This window comes from Fringilla coelebs (assembly GCF_963513975.1).
Source record: "Fringilla coelebs genome assembly, chromosome: 36".
Lineage (NCBI taxonomy): Eukaryota > Metazoa > Chordata > Aves > Passeriformes > Fringillidae > Fringilla > Fringilla coelebs.
In genome coordinates, this window is record NC_140062.1 from 115,593 (window position 1) to 131,454 (window position 15,862).

Consider the following 15,862-nt stretch of genomic DNA (forward strand, 5'->3'; position numbering starts at 1 on the left):
ATCCCAAACCCCTGGAGATGATCCCAGACCCTGGAGATGATCCCAAACCCTGGAGATGATCCCAGACCCTGGAGATGATCCCAAGCCCTGGAGATGAACCCAAGCCCTGGAGATGATCCCAGCCCAGGATGAAGATCCCACCTGGAGCTGCCCCCAACCCCTGGAGATGATCCCAGCCCCTGGAGATGATCCCAAACCCCTGGAGAGGATCCCAAACCCCTGGAGATGATCCCAAACTCCTGGAGATGATCCCAGCCCGGGATGAAGATCCCACCTGGAGCTGTCCCGCCCCCACACCTTGAGGGTCCCCCTGATGTCCCCCCATGCTCACCTGCGGTACTTCAGGGTGGTGTTCTGGGTATTGTTGGAGATCTGGACCTCCAGGGACTTCTGCTTCCACTCTCTTGACATCCTGGCTCGGGATCTCCTCAGCTCCGGGATCTCCTCAGCTCCAGGAACTCCTCAGCTCTGGAATCCTCTCAACTCTGGGATCTCCTCAGCTCCGGGATCTCCTCAGCTCCGGGATCTCCTCAGCTCCGGGATCTCCTCAACTCCGGGATCTCCTCAGCTCTGGGATCTCCTCAGCTCCAGGAACTCCTCAGCTCCAGGAACTCCTCAGCTCTGGAATCCTCTCAACTCTGGGATCTCCTCAGCTCTGGAATCCTCTCAACTCTGGGATCTCCTCAGCTCTGGGATCTCCTCAGCTCAGGCTCTCCCCGTTTCCAGACCCTTCTCCCCCACTCCGGGCTCTCCTCCCGCTCTTCCCTCGCTCCCTCCCGGTGCGGATCCTCCGTTCCCGTTTCCCGCACACTCCGCGATTCCCCAGGAAATCTCCAGTTTCGATTCCGCCCTAAACCCGCCCTAAACCCACCCAAACCCGCCCCAAATCGCCCTAAACCCGCCCCAAACCCTCCCCTAATCCTCCTAATCCCGCCCCAAACCCGGCCCCTTCCTCCCTCCCCGCGGAATTTTGGCCCCGTTACAGAATTCCATGGAACAGACCCAAAACTTCCGGGGGTTTTGCGCGTCCCCGGTGCCGGGATGGCCCCGGCTCGGGAGGGACACACCTGGGGCAGGTACCTGGGGGTGCCCCGGGGGCGGGTTTGGGGTCCCTGTGAGGGGCACGGGACTGGGTTGAACTGGTTTAACTGGTTTATTTCTTTACCACAACTCATGGAACTGGAGTAACTGGTGTAACTGGTTTAATTATCCAGTGTAACTGGTGTAACTGGTTTATATATCCAGTATAACTGGTGTAACTGAGTTCATTCTCCAGTATAACAGGTGGAACTGGTTTATTTCTCTACCAGCACCAGTTTAATTGCTCCAATTGGTTTGACTGGTTTTATTCTCCAGTGTGACTGGTGCAACTGGTTTATTTCTCTATCACAACTCATGCAACTGGAGTAACTGGTGTAACTGGTTTAATTATCCAGTGTAACTGGTGTAACTGGTTTAATTATCCAGTGTAACTGGTGTAACTGAGTTCATTCTCCAGTATAACAGGTGGAACTGGTTTATTTCTCTACCAGCACCAGTTTAATTGCTCCAATTGGTTTAACTGGTTTTATTCTCCAGTGTGACTGGTGCAACTGGTTTATTTCTCTACCACAACTCATGGAACTGGAGTAACTGGTGTAACTGGTTTAATTATCCAGTATAACTGGTGTAACTGAGTTCATTCTCTGGTATAACAGGTGGAACTGGTTTATTTCTCTACCAGCACCAGTTTAATTGCTCCAATTGGTTTGACTGGTTTTATTCTCCACTGTGACTGGTTTAACTGGTTTATTTCTCTACCACAACTCATGGAACTGGAGTAACTGGTGTAACTGGTTTAATTATCCAGTGTAACTGGTGTAACTGAGTTCGTTCTCCAGTATAACAGGTGGAACTGGTTTATTTCTCTACCAGCACCAGTTTAATTGCTCCAATTGGTTTGACTGGTTTAATTCTCCAGTGTGACTGGTGCAACTGGTTTATTTCTCTACCACAACTCATGGAACTGGAGTAACTGGTGTAACTGGTTTAATTATCCAGTGTAACTGGTGTAACTGAGTTCGTTCTCCAGTATAACAGGTGGAACTGGTTTATTTCTCTACCAGCACCAGTTTAATTGCTCCAATTGGTTTGACTGGTTTTATTCTCCACTGTGACTGGTGCAACTGGTTTATTTCTCTACCACAACTCATGGAACTGGAGTAACTGGTGAAACTGGTTTAATTATCCAGTATAACTGGTGTAACTGAGTTCATTCTCCAGTATAACAGGTGGAACTGGTTTATTTCTCTACCAGCACCAGTTTAATTGCTCTAATTGGTTTGACTTGTTTAATTCTCCAGTGTGACTGGTGCAACTGGTTTATTTCTCTACCACAACTCATGGAACTGGAGTAACTGGTGTAACTGGTTTAATTATCCAATGTAACTGGTGTAACCGGTTTAATTATCCAGTATAACTGGTGTAACTGAGTTCATTCTCCAGTATAACAGGTGGAACTGGTTTATTTCTCTACCAGCACCAGTTTAATTGCTCCAATTGGTTTGACTGGTTTTATTCTCCAGTGTGACTGGTGCAACTGGTTTATTTCTCTACCACAACTCATGGAACTGGAGTAACTGGTGTAACTGGTTTAATTATCCAGTGTAACTGGTGTAACTGGTGTAACTGGTTTAATTATCCGGTGTAACTGGTGTAACTGGTTTAATTATCCAGTGTAACTGGTGTAACTGGTGTAACTGGTTTAATTATCCAGTGTAACTGGTGTAACTGGTTTAATTATCCGGTGTAACTGGTGTAACTGGTTTCATTCTCCAGTATAACAGGTGGAACTGGTTTATTTCTCTACCAGCACCAGTTTAATTGCTCCAATTGGTTTGACTGGTTTTATTCTCCAGTGTGACTGGTGCAACTGGTTTATTTCTCTACCACAACTCATGGAACTGGAGTAACTGGTGTAACTGGTTTAATTATCCAGTATAACTGGTGTAACCGGTTTAATTATCCAGTGTAACTGGTGTAACTGAGTTCGTTCTCCAGTATAACAGGTGGAACTGGTTTATTTCTCTACCAGACCTGGTTTAACTGGTTTAACTGGTGGAACTGGTGTAAGTCTCCCCCTCCCCCAGACCCCAGACTCTTTCCCGAGCCCAGGGCTCCCCCCTCAATCCCAGACCTCCCCCTCCCAAATCCCCACCCCAGCCTCTGAGCCCCTCCCCATTCCAAGGTTCCTCCCTCATCCCAAATCCCATTTTAATTAAAAATTAATTGGACCAAGTGCCAGAATTTCCCATTTTATTGAGCAAAGCACAAAGGGGATCGGGGGAACTCGAGGTTGGGGAACACAGGATGGGAGAGCGGAGCGGTCTGGGACAACCCAGCCCGGGGTGTCCAGAAGGTTCTGGAAGTTTCCCTGAGGTTCCTCCGGTGCCTGTGAGGTTCTGCTGGAGCTTCCTCAGGTCTGTGAGGGGTTCCAGCTGTGCCTAGGGGGTTCTAGAGGGTTCTATGGGGTTCTAGAGGTGTTTATGGGGTTCTAGAGGGTTCTATGGGGTTCTAGAGGTGCCTATGGGGTTCTAGAGGTGCCTATGGGGTTCTAGCGGTGTCTATGGGGTTCTAGAGGTGCCTATGGGGTTCTAGAGGGTTCTATGGGGTTCTAGAGGTGCCTATGGGGTTCTAGCGGTGTCTATGGGGTTCTAGAGGTGCCTATGGGGTTCTAGAGGGTTCTATGGGGTTCTAGAGGTGCCTATGGGGTTCTAGCAGTGTCTATGGGGTTCTAGAGGTGCCTATGGGGTTCTAGCGGTGCCTATGGGGTTCTAGCGGTGTCTATGGGGTTCTAGAGGGTTCTATGGGGTTCTAGCAGTGTCTATGGGGTTCTAGCAGTGCCTATGGGGTTCTAGAGGTGTCTATGGGGTTCTAGAGGTGCTTATGGGGTTCTGGATGTGCCTATAGGGCTCTAGAGGTGCCTGTGGGGTTCTAGAGGTGCCTGTGGGGTTCTAGAGGTGCCTGTGGGGTTCTAAAAGCGTCTGCCAGGATCAAAGTACGTCTATGGAGTTATAGATGAATCTATGGGGTTCTAGATGGATCTATGGGGTTCTAGATGCATCTATGGGGTCCTTGAGGCATCGATGGGGTTCTAGATGGATCTATGGCGTTCTAGATGTATCTACGGGGTCCTTGAGGCATCGATGGGGTTCCAGAGGCGCCCGGGCGTTCCGGTGACGCCCGCAGGACTCTCAGTCCATCCACACGCTTCCTTGAGGTCCCGCAGAAGCTCCCTCAGAGCGTCACTTCCCTCGGACCCGTCTCGTTCTCGCTCCCCCCGGACCCATCCCTCCCTCCCGAGCGATTCTCTCCCTCGCCTTCCTCCCCCGACCCCCTCCCTTCCTCCACCACCACCTTGAGGGTGGAGCTGGTGCTGTAGGACATGGCGGCCATCACCCTGACGGGGCCGTGGCTCAGCCGGGCGGTCCCGTGGTTGTCCCCCACCACCACGCGGGTGAATTTGATGTCCTGGCAGGAGCTGGAGTAGGTTCCCTCGGCCATGCGGGCGTAGGTGGCCTCCAGCTCACCCAGGTGAGCCTTACCTGGGGACAGCTCCAAGCCCAGCCTCATGGAGGATTGATCGTAGTAGAAAGGGTTGGAGAAGAAGATGGCCAAGGTGAAGGACTCGGCCTCGTAGGTGAGGATCCCCGACAGGGCCCCGCCCTGGAGGTCACCTGAGAAGCGGCAGGTGTCACTGGAGCGAGGGAACAGCTCTGGCAGGGGGGGCTTGGAGCAGCGGCCGCATCTGAGGTACCTCCTGCGGGGACAAACGTGGTGGGATCAGCGGGAGGTGGTGGCGGGATCGGTCGGGGGTGGGACAAGTCCTGGGGAGTTGATCCCACTCCTGGAAATTGATCCCTCCATGGGATGGAGATCCCACATGGAGTTTCCCCCCTCAAAGCCACCCTGAGACTCACCTGGGGTTCTTCAGGGTGATGTTCCAGGTGTTGTTGGAGATCTGGATCTCCACGGAGCGGCTGCTGCTCGACCCCATCTTGGCTTGGGATCTCCTCAGCTCCGGGATCTCCTCAGCTCTGGGAACTCCTCAGCTCCGGGATCTCCTCAGCTCCGGGATCTCAACTCTGGGATCTCCTCAGCTCCCAAATCTCCTCAGCTCCGGGATCTCCTCAGCTCTGGGATCTCCTCAGCTCCGGGATCTCCTCAGCTCCGGGATCTCCTCAGCTCCGGGATCTCCTCAGCTCCAGGATCTTCTCAGCTCCGGGATCTCAGCTCTGGGATCTCCTCAGCTCCGGGATCTCCTCAGCTCCGAGATCTCCTCAGCTCTGGGATCTCCTCAGCTCCGGGATCTCAACTCTGGGATCTCCTCAGCTCCCAAATCTCCTCAGCTCCGGGATCTCCTCAGCTCTGGGAACTCCTCAGCTCTGGGATCTCCTCGGCTCTGGGATCTCCTCAGCTCCGGGATCTCCTCAGCTCCGGGATCTCCTCAGCTCCAGGATCTCCTCAGCTCCGGGATCTCCTCAGCTCTGGGAACTCCTCAGCTCTGGGATCTCCTCGGCTCTGGGATCTCCTCAGCTCCGGGGTCTCCTCAGCTCTAGGATCTCCTCAGCTCCAGGATCTCCTCAGCTCCGGGATCTCCTCAGCTCTGGGATCTCCTCAGCTCCAGAATCTCCTCAGCTCTGGGATCTCAGCTCCAGGATCCTCTCAGCTCCAGGATCTCCTCACCCCCAGGATCTCCTCTGCTCAGTCACTCCCCGCTTCCAGAACCTTCTCCCCCACTCCAAGTTCTCCTCCCGGTGCTCTCGGCACAGCCTGGGTCGTTTCTCCCCAAAAATTTGAAACCAAATTGACCCAAAATCTCCGATTTTTCGAGAGCTTTTGCTTTCCCTTTTGCTGGGGACTTCCCAGACCCAGCCCTTCCTTCCCTTGGAATTGTGGCACCAACCCGGCCCCTTCCTCTCTCCTCAGGGAATTTCGGCCCTTCCCAAACCCGGCCCCTTCCTCCCTCCCCGAGGAATTTTGGCCCCGTTACAGAATTATATGGGAACAGACCCAAAACCGGTTTAACTGGTGTAACTGGTTTATTTCTCTCCCACAACTCATGTAAACAGTGTTACTGGTTTAACTGGTTTATTGCTCCAGTGTAACTGGTGTAACTGGTTTATTTCTCTGGTGTAACTGGTTTATTTCTCTACCAGAACCCGTTTAACTGGTTTAATTCCCCAGTGTAACTGGTGTAACTGGTTTAATTTTCTACCAGAACTGTTTTAACTGGTGTTACTGGTTTAACTGGTTTAATTCCCCAGTGTAACGGTTGTAACTGGTTTAACTCTCAACCAGAAGTGGTTTAACTATTGTAACTGGTTTATTTCTGTACCAGAAGCGGTTTAACTGGTGTTACTGGTTTACCTAGTTTAATTCCCCAGTGTAATTAGTGTAACTGGTTTATTTCGGTACCAGAAGAGGTTTAACTGGTGTAACTAGTTTATCTCTGTACCAGAACCAGTTTAATTTGTGTTATTGGTTTAACCGGTTTAATTCCCCAGTCTAGTCGGTGTAACTGGTACAATTCTCCATTCTAACTGGGGCAACTGGTTTATTTCTCTACCAGAACTGATTTAATTGGTGTAACTGGTTGAATTCTCCAGTGTAACTGCTGTAGCCGGTTCTACCAGTCAAACCAGTTAAACCCAGTCCCGCGCCCCTCACAGGGACCCCAAACCCGCCCCCGGGGCACCCCCAGGTACCTGCCCCAGGTGTGTCCCTCCCGAGTCGGGGCCATCCCGGCACCTGGGACGCGCAAAACCCCAGGAAGTTTTGGGTCTGTTCCATGGAATTCTGTAACGGCGCCAAAATTCCGCGGGGAGGGAGGAAGGGGCCGGGTTTGGGGAGGGTTTAGGAGGATTAGGGGAGGGTTTGGGGCGGGTTTAGGGCGGGTTTAGGGCGGGTTTTGGGCGGGTTTTGAGCGAAATCGAAACTGGAGATTTCCCGGGGAATCGCGGAGTGTGCGGGAAACGGGAACGGAGGATCCGCACCGGGAGGGAGCGAGGGAAGAGCGGGAGGAGATCCCGGAGTGGGGGAGAAGGGTCTGGAAGCGGGGAGAGCCTGAGCTGAGGAGATCCCAGAGCTGAGGAGATCCCAGAGCTGAGGAGATCCCGGAGCTGAGGAGATCCCGGAGCTGAGGAGATCTCGGAGCTGAGGAGATCCCGGAGCTGAGCAGATCCCAGAGCTGAGATCCCAGAGCTGAGGAGATCCCGGAGTTGAGGAGATCCCGGAGCTGAGGAGATTCCAGAGCTGAGGAGATCCCGGTGCCGAGGGGATCCCGGAGCTGAGGAGATCCCGGAGCTGAGGAGATCCCGGAGCTGAGGAGATCCCGGAGCCGAGGGGATCCCGGAGCCGAGGGGATCCCAGAGCTGACAGGATCCCGTGCCAGGATGGCCGGAGCATGGGGCCAGAGTATTCTGCGGGTCCAGATCTCCAACAAGACCCGGAACACCACCCTGAAGTACCACAGGTGAGGATGGGGGGACATCAGAGGGACCCTCGGGGTGCAGGGGGGGGCCAGCTCCGGGTGGGATCTTCATCCCGGGCTGGGATCATCTCAAAGGCTTGGGATCATCTCCAGGGGTTTGGGATCATCTCCAGAGTTTTGGGTTCATCTCCAGGGGTTTGGGATCATCTCCAGGGGTTTGGGATCATCTCCAGGGGTTTGGGATCATCTCCAGGGGTTTGGGATCATCTCAAAGGCTTGGAATCATCTCCAGGGCTTGGGATCATCTCCAGGATTTTGGGATCATCTCCAGGGGTTTGCAATCACCTCCAGGGTTTGGGATCATCTCCAGGGCTTGGGATCATCTCCAGGGCTTGGGATCATCTCCAGGGGTTTGGGTTCATTTCCAGGGTTTTGGGGTCATCTCCAGGGTTTGGGATCATCTCCAGGGGTTTGGGATCATCTCCAGGGGCTTGGGATCATCTCCAGGGCTTTACGATCACCTCCAGGGTTTGGGATCATCTCCAGGGTTTTGGGATCATCTCCAGGGGTTTGGGATCATCTCCAGGGCTTGGGATCATCTCCAGGGGTTTGGGATCATCTCCAGGGCTTTACGATCACCTCCAGGGTTTGGGATCATCTCCAGGGGTTTGGGATCATCTCAAAGGCTTGAGATCATCTCCAGGGGTTTGGGATCATCTCCAGGGGTTTGGGATCATCTCCAGGGGTTTGGGATCACCTCCAGGGGTTTGGGATCATTTCCAGGGCTTGGGATCATCTCCAGTGTTTGGGATCACCTCCAGGGTTTGGGATAATCTCCAGGGTTTTGGGATCATCTCCAGGGGTTGGGATCATCTCAAAGGCTTGGGATCATCTCCAGGGCTTGGGGGCAGCTCCGGGTGGGATCTTCATCCCGGGCTGGGATCATCTCAAAGGCTTGGGATCATCTCCAGGGTTTGGGATCATCTCCAGAGACTGGGATCACCTCCAGGGTTTGGGATCATCCCCAGGGGTTCGGGATCATCTCCAGGGGTTTGTTCCATCTCCCAGTACTCCCAGCACCTCCCGGTGACCCCGCCCCACCTCACGCTGATCCCACCCCTCCTTTTCTCCCCCAGGTTCAAGGACTACTGGCAGTCACAAGAATTGCAGTACCTCAACTCCGTGTTGTCCCCTGGCCGCTCTGACTCCGGCTTCATTTTAAGCCGCTCCAACGCGCTGGGCCTCGGCTGGCTCATGATCTACGAGGCCGACTCCTTCACCTTGGCCATCTTCTTCTTCTTCTTCTGCAAGGAGCCGGAACATTCCCGAAAAATCCTGCAGCTGGAGGTGTCCCAGGACAAGGTTCACCTGGGCGATATTTACGCTTTTTGGGAGACCTTTGACCGCATGGCCGCGCTGAGGGATCCTCCCGACCCCGACAGAACCGACGTGAGCCGCGCCGAGTTCTCCGGCGGCAGCAGGGCGTCCGTCAGGCTGCTCACCGGCCCCTACAAGGTGTCGGCCAACGTGACCCGCCAGCCGATGTCCGACCTCCAGGTGCAGCTGGAGGAACGGGCGGTGCGTCGGTAGCGCGGGAAACGACCCCCGTGGGGTGCTCTAGAACGCCGCTGGCACCTCTAGAACCTTGTGGAAAGCTCTGGAACCCCGTAGGTACTGCCAGAAGCCCACAGGCGCCTCTAGAACACCATAGGCACCTCTAGAACCCAGCAGGCACCTCTATAACTCTGTAGACACCTCTAGAACCCCATTGGCATCTCTAGAACACCCTGGGCACCTCTAGAACCCCGTTGGCACCTCTAGAACCCCACAGACATTTCTAGAACCCTGTAGGCACTGCCAGAACCCCACAGGCACCTCTAGAACACCGTTGGCACCTCTAGAACCCAGCAAGCACCTCTAGAACCCCATAGGCACTGCCAGAACCCCACAGGCACCTCTAGAACCCCACAGGCACCTCTAGAACACCATTGGCACCTCTAGAACCCCACAGACATTTCTAGAACCCTGTAGGCACTGCCAGAACCCCACAGGCACCTTTAGAACACCACAGGCACCTCTAGAACCCGGCAGGCACCTCTAGAACCTTGTGGAAAGCTCTAGAACCCTGTAGGCGCTGCCAAAACCTCACATGCACATCTAGAACCCCACAGGCACCTCTAGAACCTTGTGGAAAGCTCTAGAACCCCGTAGGCACTGCCAGAACCTCACAGGCACCTCTAGAACCCCATTGGCACCTCTAGAACCCCACAGACATTTCTAGAACCCTGTAGGCACTGCCAGAACCCCACAGGCACCTCTAGAATCCTGTAGGTGCCTCTGCAACCCTCTAGTCACCTCTAGAAGCTTGTAGAAAGCTCTAGAACCCCATAGGCACTGCCAGAACCCCACAGGCACCTCTAGAACACCGTTGGCACCTCTAGAACCCGGCAGGCACCTCTAGAACCTTGTGGAAAGCTCTAGAACCCCACAGGTGACTCTAGAATGCCACAGGCACCTCTAGAACTCTGTAGACACCTCTAGAACCCCATTGGCATCTCTAGAACCCGCTAGGCACTGCCAGAACCCCACAGGCACCTCTAGAACACCATTGGCACCTCTAGAACACCATTGGCACCTCTAGAACCTTGTAGAAAGCTCTAGAACCCCGTAGGCACTGCCAGAACCCCACAGGCACCTCTAGAACACCACAGGCACCTCTAGAACCCGGCAGGCACCTCTAGAACCTTGTGGAAAGCTCTAGAACCCCCTAGGCACTGCCAGAACCCCACATGCACCTCTAGAACCCCACAGGCGCCTCTAGAACCTTGAGGAAAGCTCTAGAACCCCATAGGCACTGCCAGAACCCCACAGGCACCTCTAGAACACCGTTGGCACCTCTAGAACACCACAGGCACCTCTAGAACCCCACAGACATTTCTAGAACCCTGTAGGCACTGCCAGAACCCCACAGGCACCTCTAGAACCTTGTGGAAAGCTCTAGAACCCCCGTAGGCACTGCCAGAACCCCACAGGCACATCTAGAACACCCTTGGCACCTCTAGAACCCAGCAAGCACCTCTAGAACCTTGTGGAAAGCTCTAGAACCCTGTAGGCACTGCCAGAACCTCACAGGCACCTCTAGAACACTATTGGCACCTCTAGACACTATTGGCACCTCTAGAACCCCACAGAAATTTCTAGAACCCTGTAGGCACTGCCAGAACCCCACAGGCACCTCCAGAACCCTTTAGGCACTTCTAGAACCTTGTAGAAAGCTCTAGAACCCCATAGGCACTGCCAGAATCCCATAGACACCTCTAGAACCCCACAGGCACCTCTAGAAACCCATAAGCACCTCTAGAACCACTTAAGCACCTCTAGAACCCCACAGAAAACTCTAGAGTCCCTCACAGACCTGAGGAACCTTCAGCAGAACCTCGCGGACACCAGGAGAAACTCAGACGAACTTCCAGAACCTTCTGGACACCCCTGGACCCTCACGGACACCCCGGGGTTGGGCTGTCCCAGCCACCCCCAATTTGGGGGTCCCCCCCAAATCGCTCTCGTCCCATTTTAGCTTTTCCTCAATAAAATGGGAATTTTCCCCATTTTGAGTCACAGAGTTAAAATCTGGGATTTGGGGATCGGGGCACATTTGGGATTTGGGGGGAATTTGGGGGTCTGGGGAAGGGGGAAGAAAAGAGGGAACTGGGGAGGAGGAGATCTCATGTTTTCCTCCCTTTTTCCCCTCACGTTTCCCCGCCCTTTTTTCCCTCTACATTTCTCACTTTTCCCTCGCATTTTCTGCTTTTATTTTTCTCACACTCTCCTGCCCTTTTCCCCCTCACATTTCCTGGCTTTTTTCCTCATTTTTTCCTCCCTTTTCCCCCTCACATTTCCTCCTTTTTCCCCTCAGGTTTGCCTCCCTTTTCTCACTCACATTTTCCACCATTTTCCCCTCACATATCCCGCCCTTTCTCCCCTCACGTTTCCCTCCCTTTCCCCCCTCACATTTCTCATTTTTCCCCTCACAATTTCTGCCCTTTCCCCCCTCACATTTCCTGGCTTTTTTCCTCATTTTTTCCTCCCTTTCCCCCCTCACATTTTCTGCCCTTTTCCCCCCTCACGTTTCCCGCCTTTTTCTCCTCTCATGTTTCCTGACCTTTTCCCCCTCACATTTCTCACTTTTCCCCTCACAATTTCTGCCCTTTCCCCCTCACATTTCCTGGCTTTTTTCCTCATTTTTTCCTCCCTTTTCCCCCTCACATTTCCCTCCCTTTTCTCCCTCACATTTCCCGCCTTTTTCTCCTCTCACGTTTCCCAACCTTTCCCCCTCACATTTCTCACTTTTCCCCTCACAATTTCAGCCCTTTTTCCTCTCACACTTCCTGCCCTTTCCCCCTCACATTTCCTGGCTTTTTTCCTCATTTTTTCCGCCCTTTTCCCCCTCACATTTCCCACCATTTTCCCCCTCACATTTCCCGCCCTTTTTCCTCTCACATTTCTCACTTTTCCCCTCACATTTTCTGCCTTTTTTCCTCTCACACTTCCTGCCTTTTCCCCTCACATTCCCACCCTTTTCCCCTCATATTTCCCACCCTTTCCCCCTACATTTCCCACCCTTTCCCCCCCACATTTCCCACCATTTCCCCCCACATTTCCCACCATTTCCCCCCCCCACATTTCCCATCCTTTTCCCCTCCTGTTCCCCACCATTTCCCCCCATATTTCCCACCCTTTTCCCCTCACATTTCCCACCCTTTCCCCCTCTCGTTCCCCCCAATTTCCCCCCCACATTTCCCACCCTTTCCCCCCCCAATTTCCCACCATTTCCCCCTCACGTTTCCCACCCTTTTCCCCTCACGTTCCCCACCATTTCCCCCCCACATTTCCCACCCTTTTCCCCCACATTTCCCACCCTTTCCCCCCACATTTCCCACCCTTTCCCCTCACATTTCCCACCCTTTTCCCCTCCTGTTCCCCACCATTTTTCCCCCTCTCATTTCCCACCCTTTTCCCCCACATTTCCCACCCTTTCCCCTCACATTTCCCACCCTTTTCCCCTCCTGTTCCCCACCATTTTTCCCCCTCTCATTTCCCACCCTTTCCCCCCCTGTTCCCCACCCTTTTCCCCTCCTGTTCCCACCCTTTCCCCCCACATTTCCCACCCCTTCCCCCTCACGTTCCCCACAATTTCCCCCCACATTTCCCACCTTTTCCCCTCCTGTTCCCCACCATTTCCCCCACATTTCCCACCCTTTTCCCCCCACATCCCCCACCATTTCCCCCCCACATTTCCCACCCTTTTCCCCCCACATTTCCCACCCTTTTCCCCTCACATTCCCCACCAATTTCCCCCCACATTTCCCACCCTTTTCCCCCCACATTTCCCACCCTTTCCCCTCACATTTCCCACCCTTTTCCCCTCCTGTTCCCCACCCTTTCCCCTCACATTTCCCACCCTTTCCCCTCACATTTCCCACCCTTTCCCCCTCACATTTCCCACCCTTTCCCCTCACATTTCCCACCCTTTCCCCCCCACATTTCCCACCCTTTTCCCCCCACATTCCCCACCCTTTTCCCCCCACATTTCCCACCCTTTTCCCCTCATGTTTCTCACCATTTTTCCCCCCTCACATTTCTTACCCTTTTCCCACCCTGTTCCCCACCAATTCCCCACAATTTCCCCCCACATTTCCCACCCTTTCCCCCCACATTTCCCACCCTTTTCCCCTCATGTTCCCCACAATTTCCCCCCACATTTCCCACCATTTTCCTCCCCACATTCCCCACAATTCCCCCCATTTCCCACCCTTTCCCCCCCACATTTCCCACCCTTTCCCCCTCACATTTCCCACCCTTTTCCCCCCACATTTCCCACCATTCCACCCCACATTTCCCACCATTTCCCCCCACATTTCCCACCCTTTCCCCCCACATTCCCCACCCTTTCCCCCCCACATTTCCCACCCTTTCCCCCCCACATTTCCCACCCTTTCCCCCCACATTCCCCACCCTTTCCCCCCCACATTTCCCACCCTTTCCCCCCCACATTTCCCACCCTTTCCCCTCACATTTCCCACCCTTTTCCCCTCACGTTCCCCACCATTTCCCCCCTCTCATTTCCCACCCTTTTCCCCTCCTGTTCCCCACCATTTCCCCCCAATTTCCCACCCTTCCCTCCCACATTTCCCACCCTTTTCCCCTCACATTCCCCACCATTTCCCCCCACATTTCCCACCCTTTTCCCCCCCCATTTCCCACCATTTCCCCCCACATTTCCCACCCTTTTCCCCTCACGTTCCCCACAATTTCCCCCCACATTTCCCACCCTTTCCCCCCCACATTCCCCACCATTTCCTCCCCACATTTCCCACCCTTTCCCCCTCACGTTCCCCACAATTTCCCCCCACATTTCCCACCCTTTCCCCCCACATTCCCCACCATTCCCCCCCACATTTCCCACCATTTTCCCCTCACATTTCCCACCCTTCCCCCCCCAATTTCCCACCATTTCCTCCCCACATTTCCCACCCTTTTCCCCTCCTGTTCCCCACCCTTTCCCCCCCACGTTCCCCACAATTTCCCCCCACATTTCCCACCCTTTTCCCCCTCACATTTCCCACCATTTCCCCCCACATTTCCCACCCTTTCCCCCCCACATTCCCCACCATTTCCCCCCACATTTCCCACCCTTTTCCCCCCCGTTCCCCACCATTTTCCCCCCATTTCCCACAATTTCCCCCCACATTCCCCACCCTTTCCCCCCACATTTCCCACCATTTCCCCCCACATTTCCCACCCTTTTCCCTCCCCATGCCCCCTCACAGACACTCAGCAGCTCATTAAGAAGCAGAAATGTCCCTTTAATGACAATTAAGGCCTCAGCGCTGCCCCCCTCCCCAGGACCCCCTTACCATCCCACCATCCCTCCAGGAAGGATCCCTCAGGCACTTGATCCCAGCCCCCCTCAGCCCCAGATCCTGCCCCACAGAGGATCCAGAGCCCACTCAGGCCCCCGATCCCACCCTGCTGGGACCCCAGACCCATAGAGAAGCTGGATCCCACCATGGGGTGACCCCAGACCCACATTAGGATCCAAATTCCATCACAGGAGAGGACCCCAGACCCATAGAGAGGCTGGATCCCAGCCTGGGGTGACCCCAGACCCCCATCAGGATCCCCATCCCACCCCAAGAGAGGACCCCAGACCCTCAGAGAGGCTGGATCCCAACCTTGGGATGACCCCAGACCCACAGAGAGGCTGGATCCCACCCTGGGGTGACCCCAGACCCCCATTAGGACCCCAATTCCATCACAGGAGAGGACCCCAGACCCCCAGAGAGGCTGGATCCCACCCTGGGGTGACCCCAGACCCCCATCAGGGTCCCCATCCCACCCCAGGAGAGGACCCCAGACCCACAGAGAGGCTGGATCCCACCCTGTGGTGACCCCAGACTCCCATCAGGGTCCCCATCCCACCCCAGGAGAGGACCCCAGACCCACAGAGAGGCTGGATCCCACCCTGGGGTGACCCCAGACCCACATTAGGGGCCAAACCTGCCCTAGAGAGGCTCCGGGATTCCATCAGGAGCCTGATCCCACTGCAGGAGAGGACCCCAGACCCACAGAGAGGCTGGATCCCACCCTAGGGTGACCCCAGACCCCCATTAGGGTCCAAATCCCACCCCAAGAGAGGACCCCAGACCCACAGAGAGGCTGGATCCCAGCCTGGGGTGACCCCAGACCCCCATCAGGGTCCCCATCCCACCCCAGGAGAGGACCCCAGACCCCCAGAGAGGCTGGATCCCAGCCTGGGGATGACCCCAGACCCCCATTAGGATCCCAATCCCATCCCAAGAGAGGACCCCAGACCCCCAGAGAGGCTGGATCCCACCCTGGGGTGACCCCAGACCTCCATTAGGATCCAAATCCCACCCCAAGAGAGGACCCCAGACCCACAGAGAGGCTGGATCCCAACCTTGGGATGACCCCAGACCCACATTAGGGGTCAACCCCACCTCAGGAGAGGACCCCAGACCCCCAGAGAGGCTGGATCCCAACCTTGGGACGACCCCAGACCTACAGGGTTCGAGATGCATCTAAAGTTTTCTGACAGTTTCTATGGGGTTCTAGATGTGCCTACAGGGTTCTAGATGCACCCATGGGTTTCTGGCAGTGACTATGGGGTTCTAGATGTGCCTATGGGGTTCTGGAACTGTCTAGGGGGTTCTAGATGTGCCTATGGGGTTCTGGAACTGTCTAGGGGGTTCTAGATGTGCCTATGGGGTTCTGGCAGTGTCTAGGGGGTTCTAGAAGTGCCTACAGGATTCTAGATGTGCCTATGGGGTTCTGGAACTGTCTAGGGGGTTCTAGAGATGCCTACAGGGT

General features: G+C 54.7%; 2 protein-coding genes across 2 annotated transcripts; one reads left to right on the top strand and one right to left on the bottom strand.

Annotated features, from left to right (window-relative positions):
- Positions 1 to 4,275: 4,275 nt before the first annotated feature.
- On the bottom strand, positions 4,276 to 5,900 carry LOC311164737 (uncharacterized protein; the record flags this gene model as incomplete). The annotated part of the gene is made up of 2 exons (XM_084224315.1): positions 4,959 to 5,900; positions 4,276 to 4,798 (listed from the first exon to the last, which is right to left on the bottom strand). Exons 1-2 carry the CDS (start codon positions 5,033 to 5,035, stop codon positions 4,276 to 4,278), a joined length of 600 nt encoding a protein of 199 aa, XP_084080441.1. The 5' UTR covers positions 5,036 to 5,900.
- A 1,110-nt stretch (positions 5,901 to 7,010) lies between these two features.
- Positions 7,011 to 10,966, top strand: LOC311164761 (uncharacterized protein). The gene is made up of 2 exons (XM_084224341.1): positions 7,011 to 7,513; positions 8,608 to 10,966. The coding sequence occupies exons 1-2, from the start codon at positions 7,434 to 7,436 to the stop codon at positions 9,059 to 9,061; spliced, it is 534 nt and encodes a 177-aa protein (XP_084080467.1). The 5' UTR covers positions 7,011 to 7,433; the 3' UTR covers positions 9,062 to 10,966.
- Positions 10,967 to 15,862: the final 4,896 nt, after the last annotated feature.

What these genes read in the sequence shown, in the direction of transcription:
- LOC311164761 (XM_084224341.1), top strand. Translation starts at nt 7,434, where the DNA reads ATGGCCGGAGCATGGGGCCAGAGTATTCTGCGGGTCCAGATCTCCAAC. An exon ending in ACCACCCTGAAGTACCACAG is followed by an intron (nt 7,514 to 8,607) that starts GTGAGGATGGGG and finishes TTTCTCCCCCAG; the next exon opens with GTTCAAGGACTACTGGCAGT.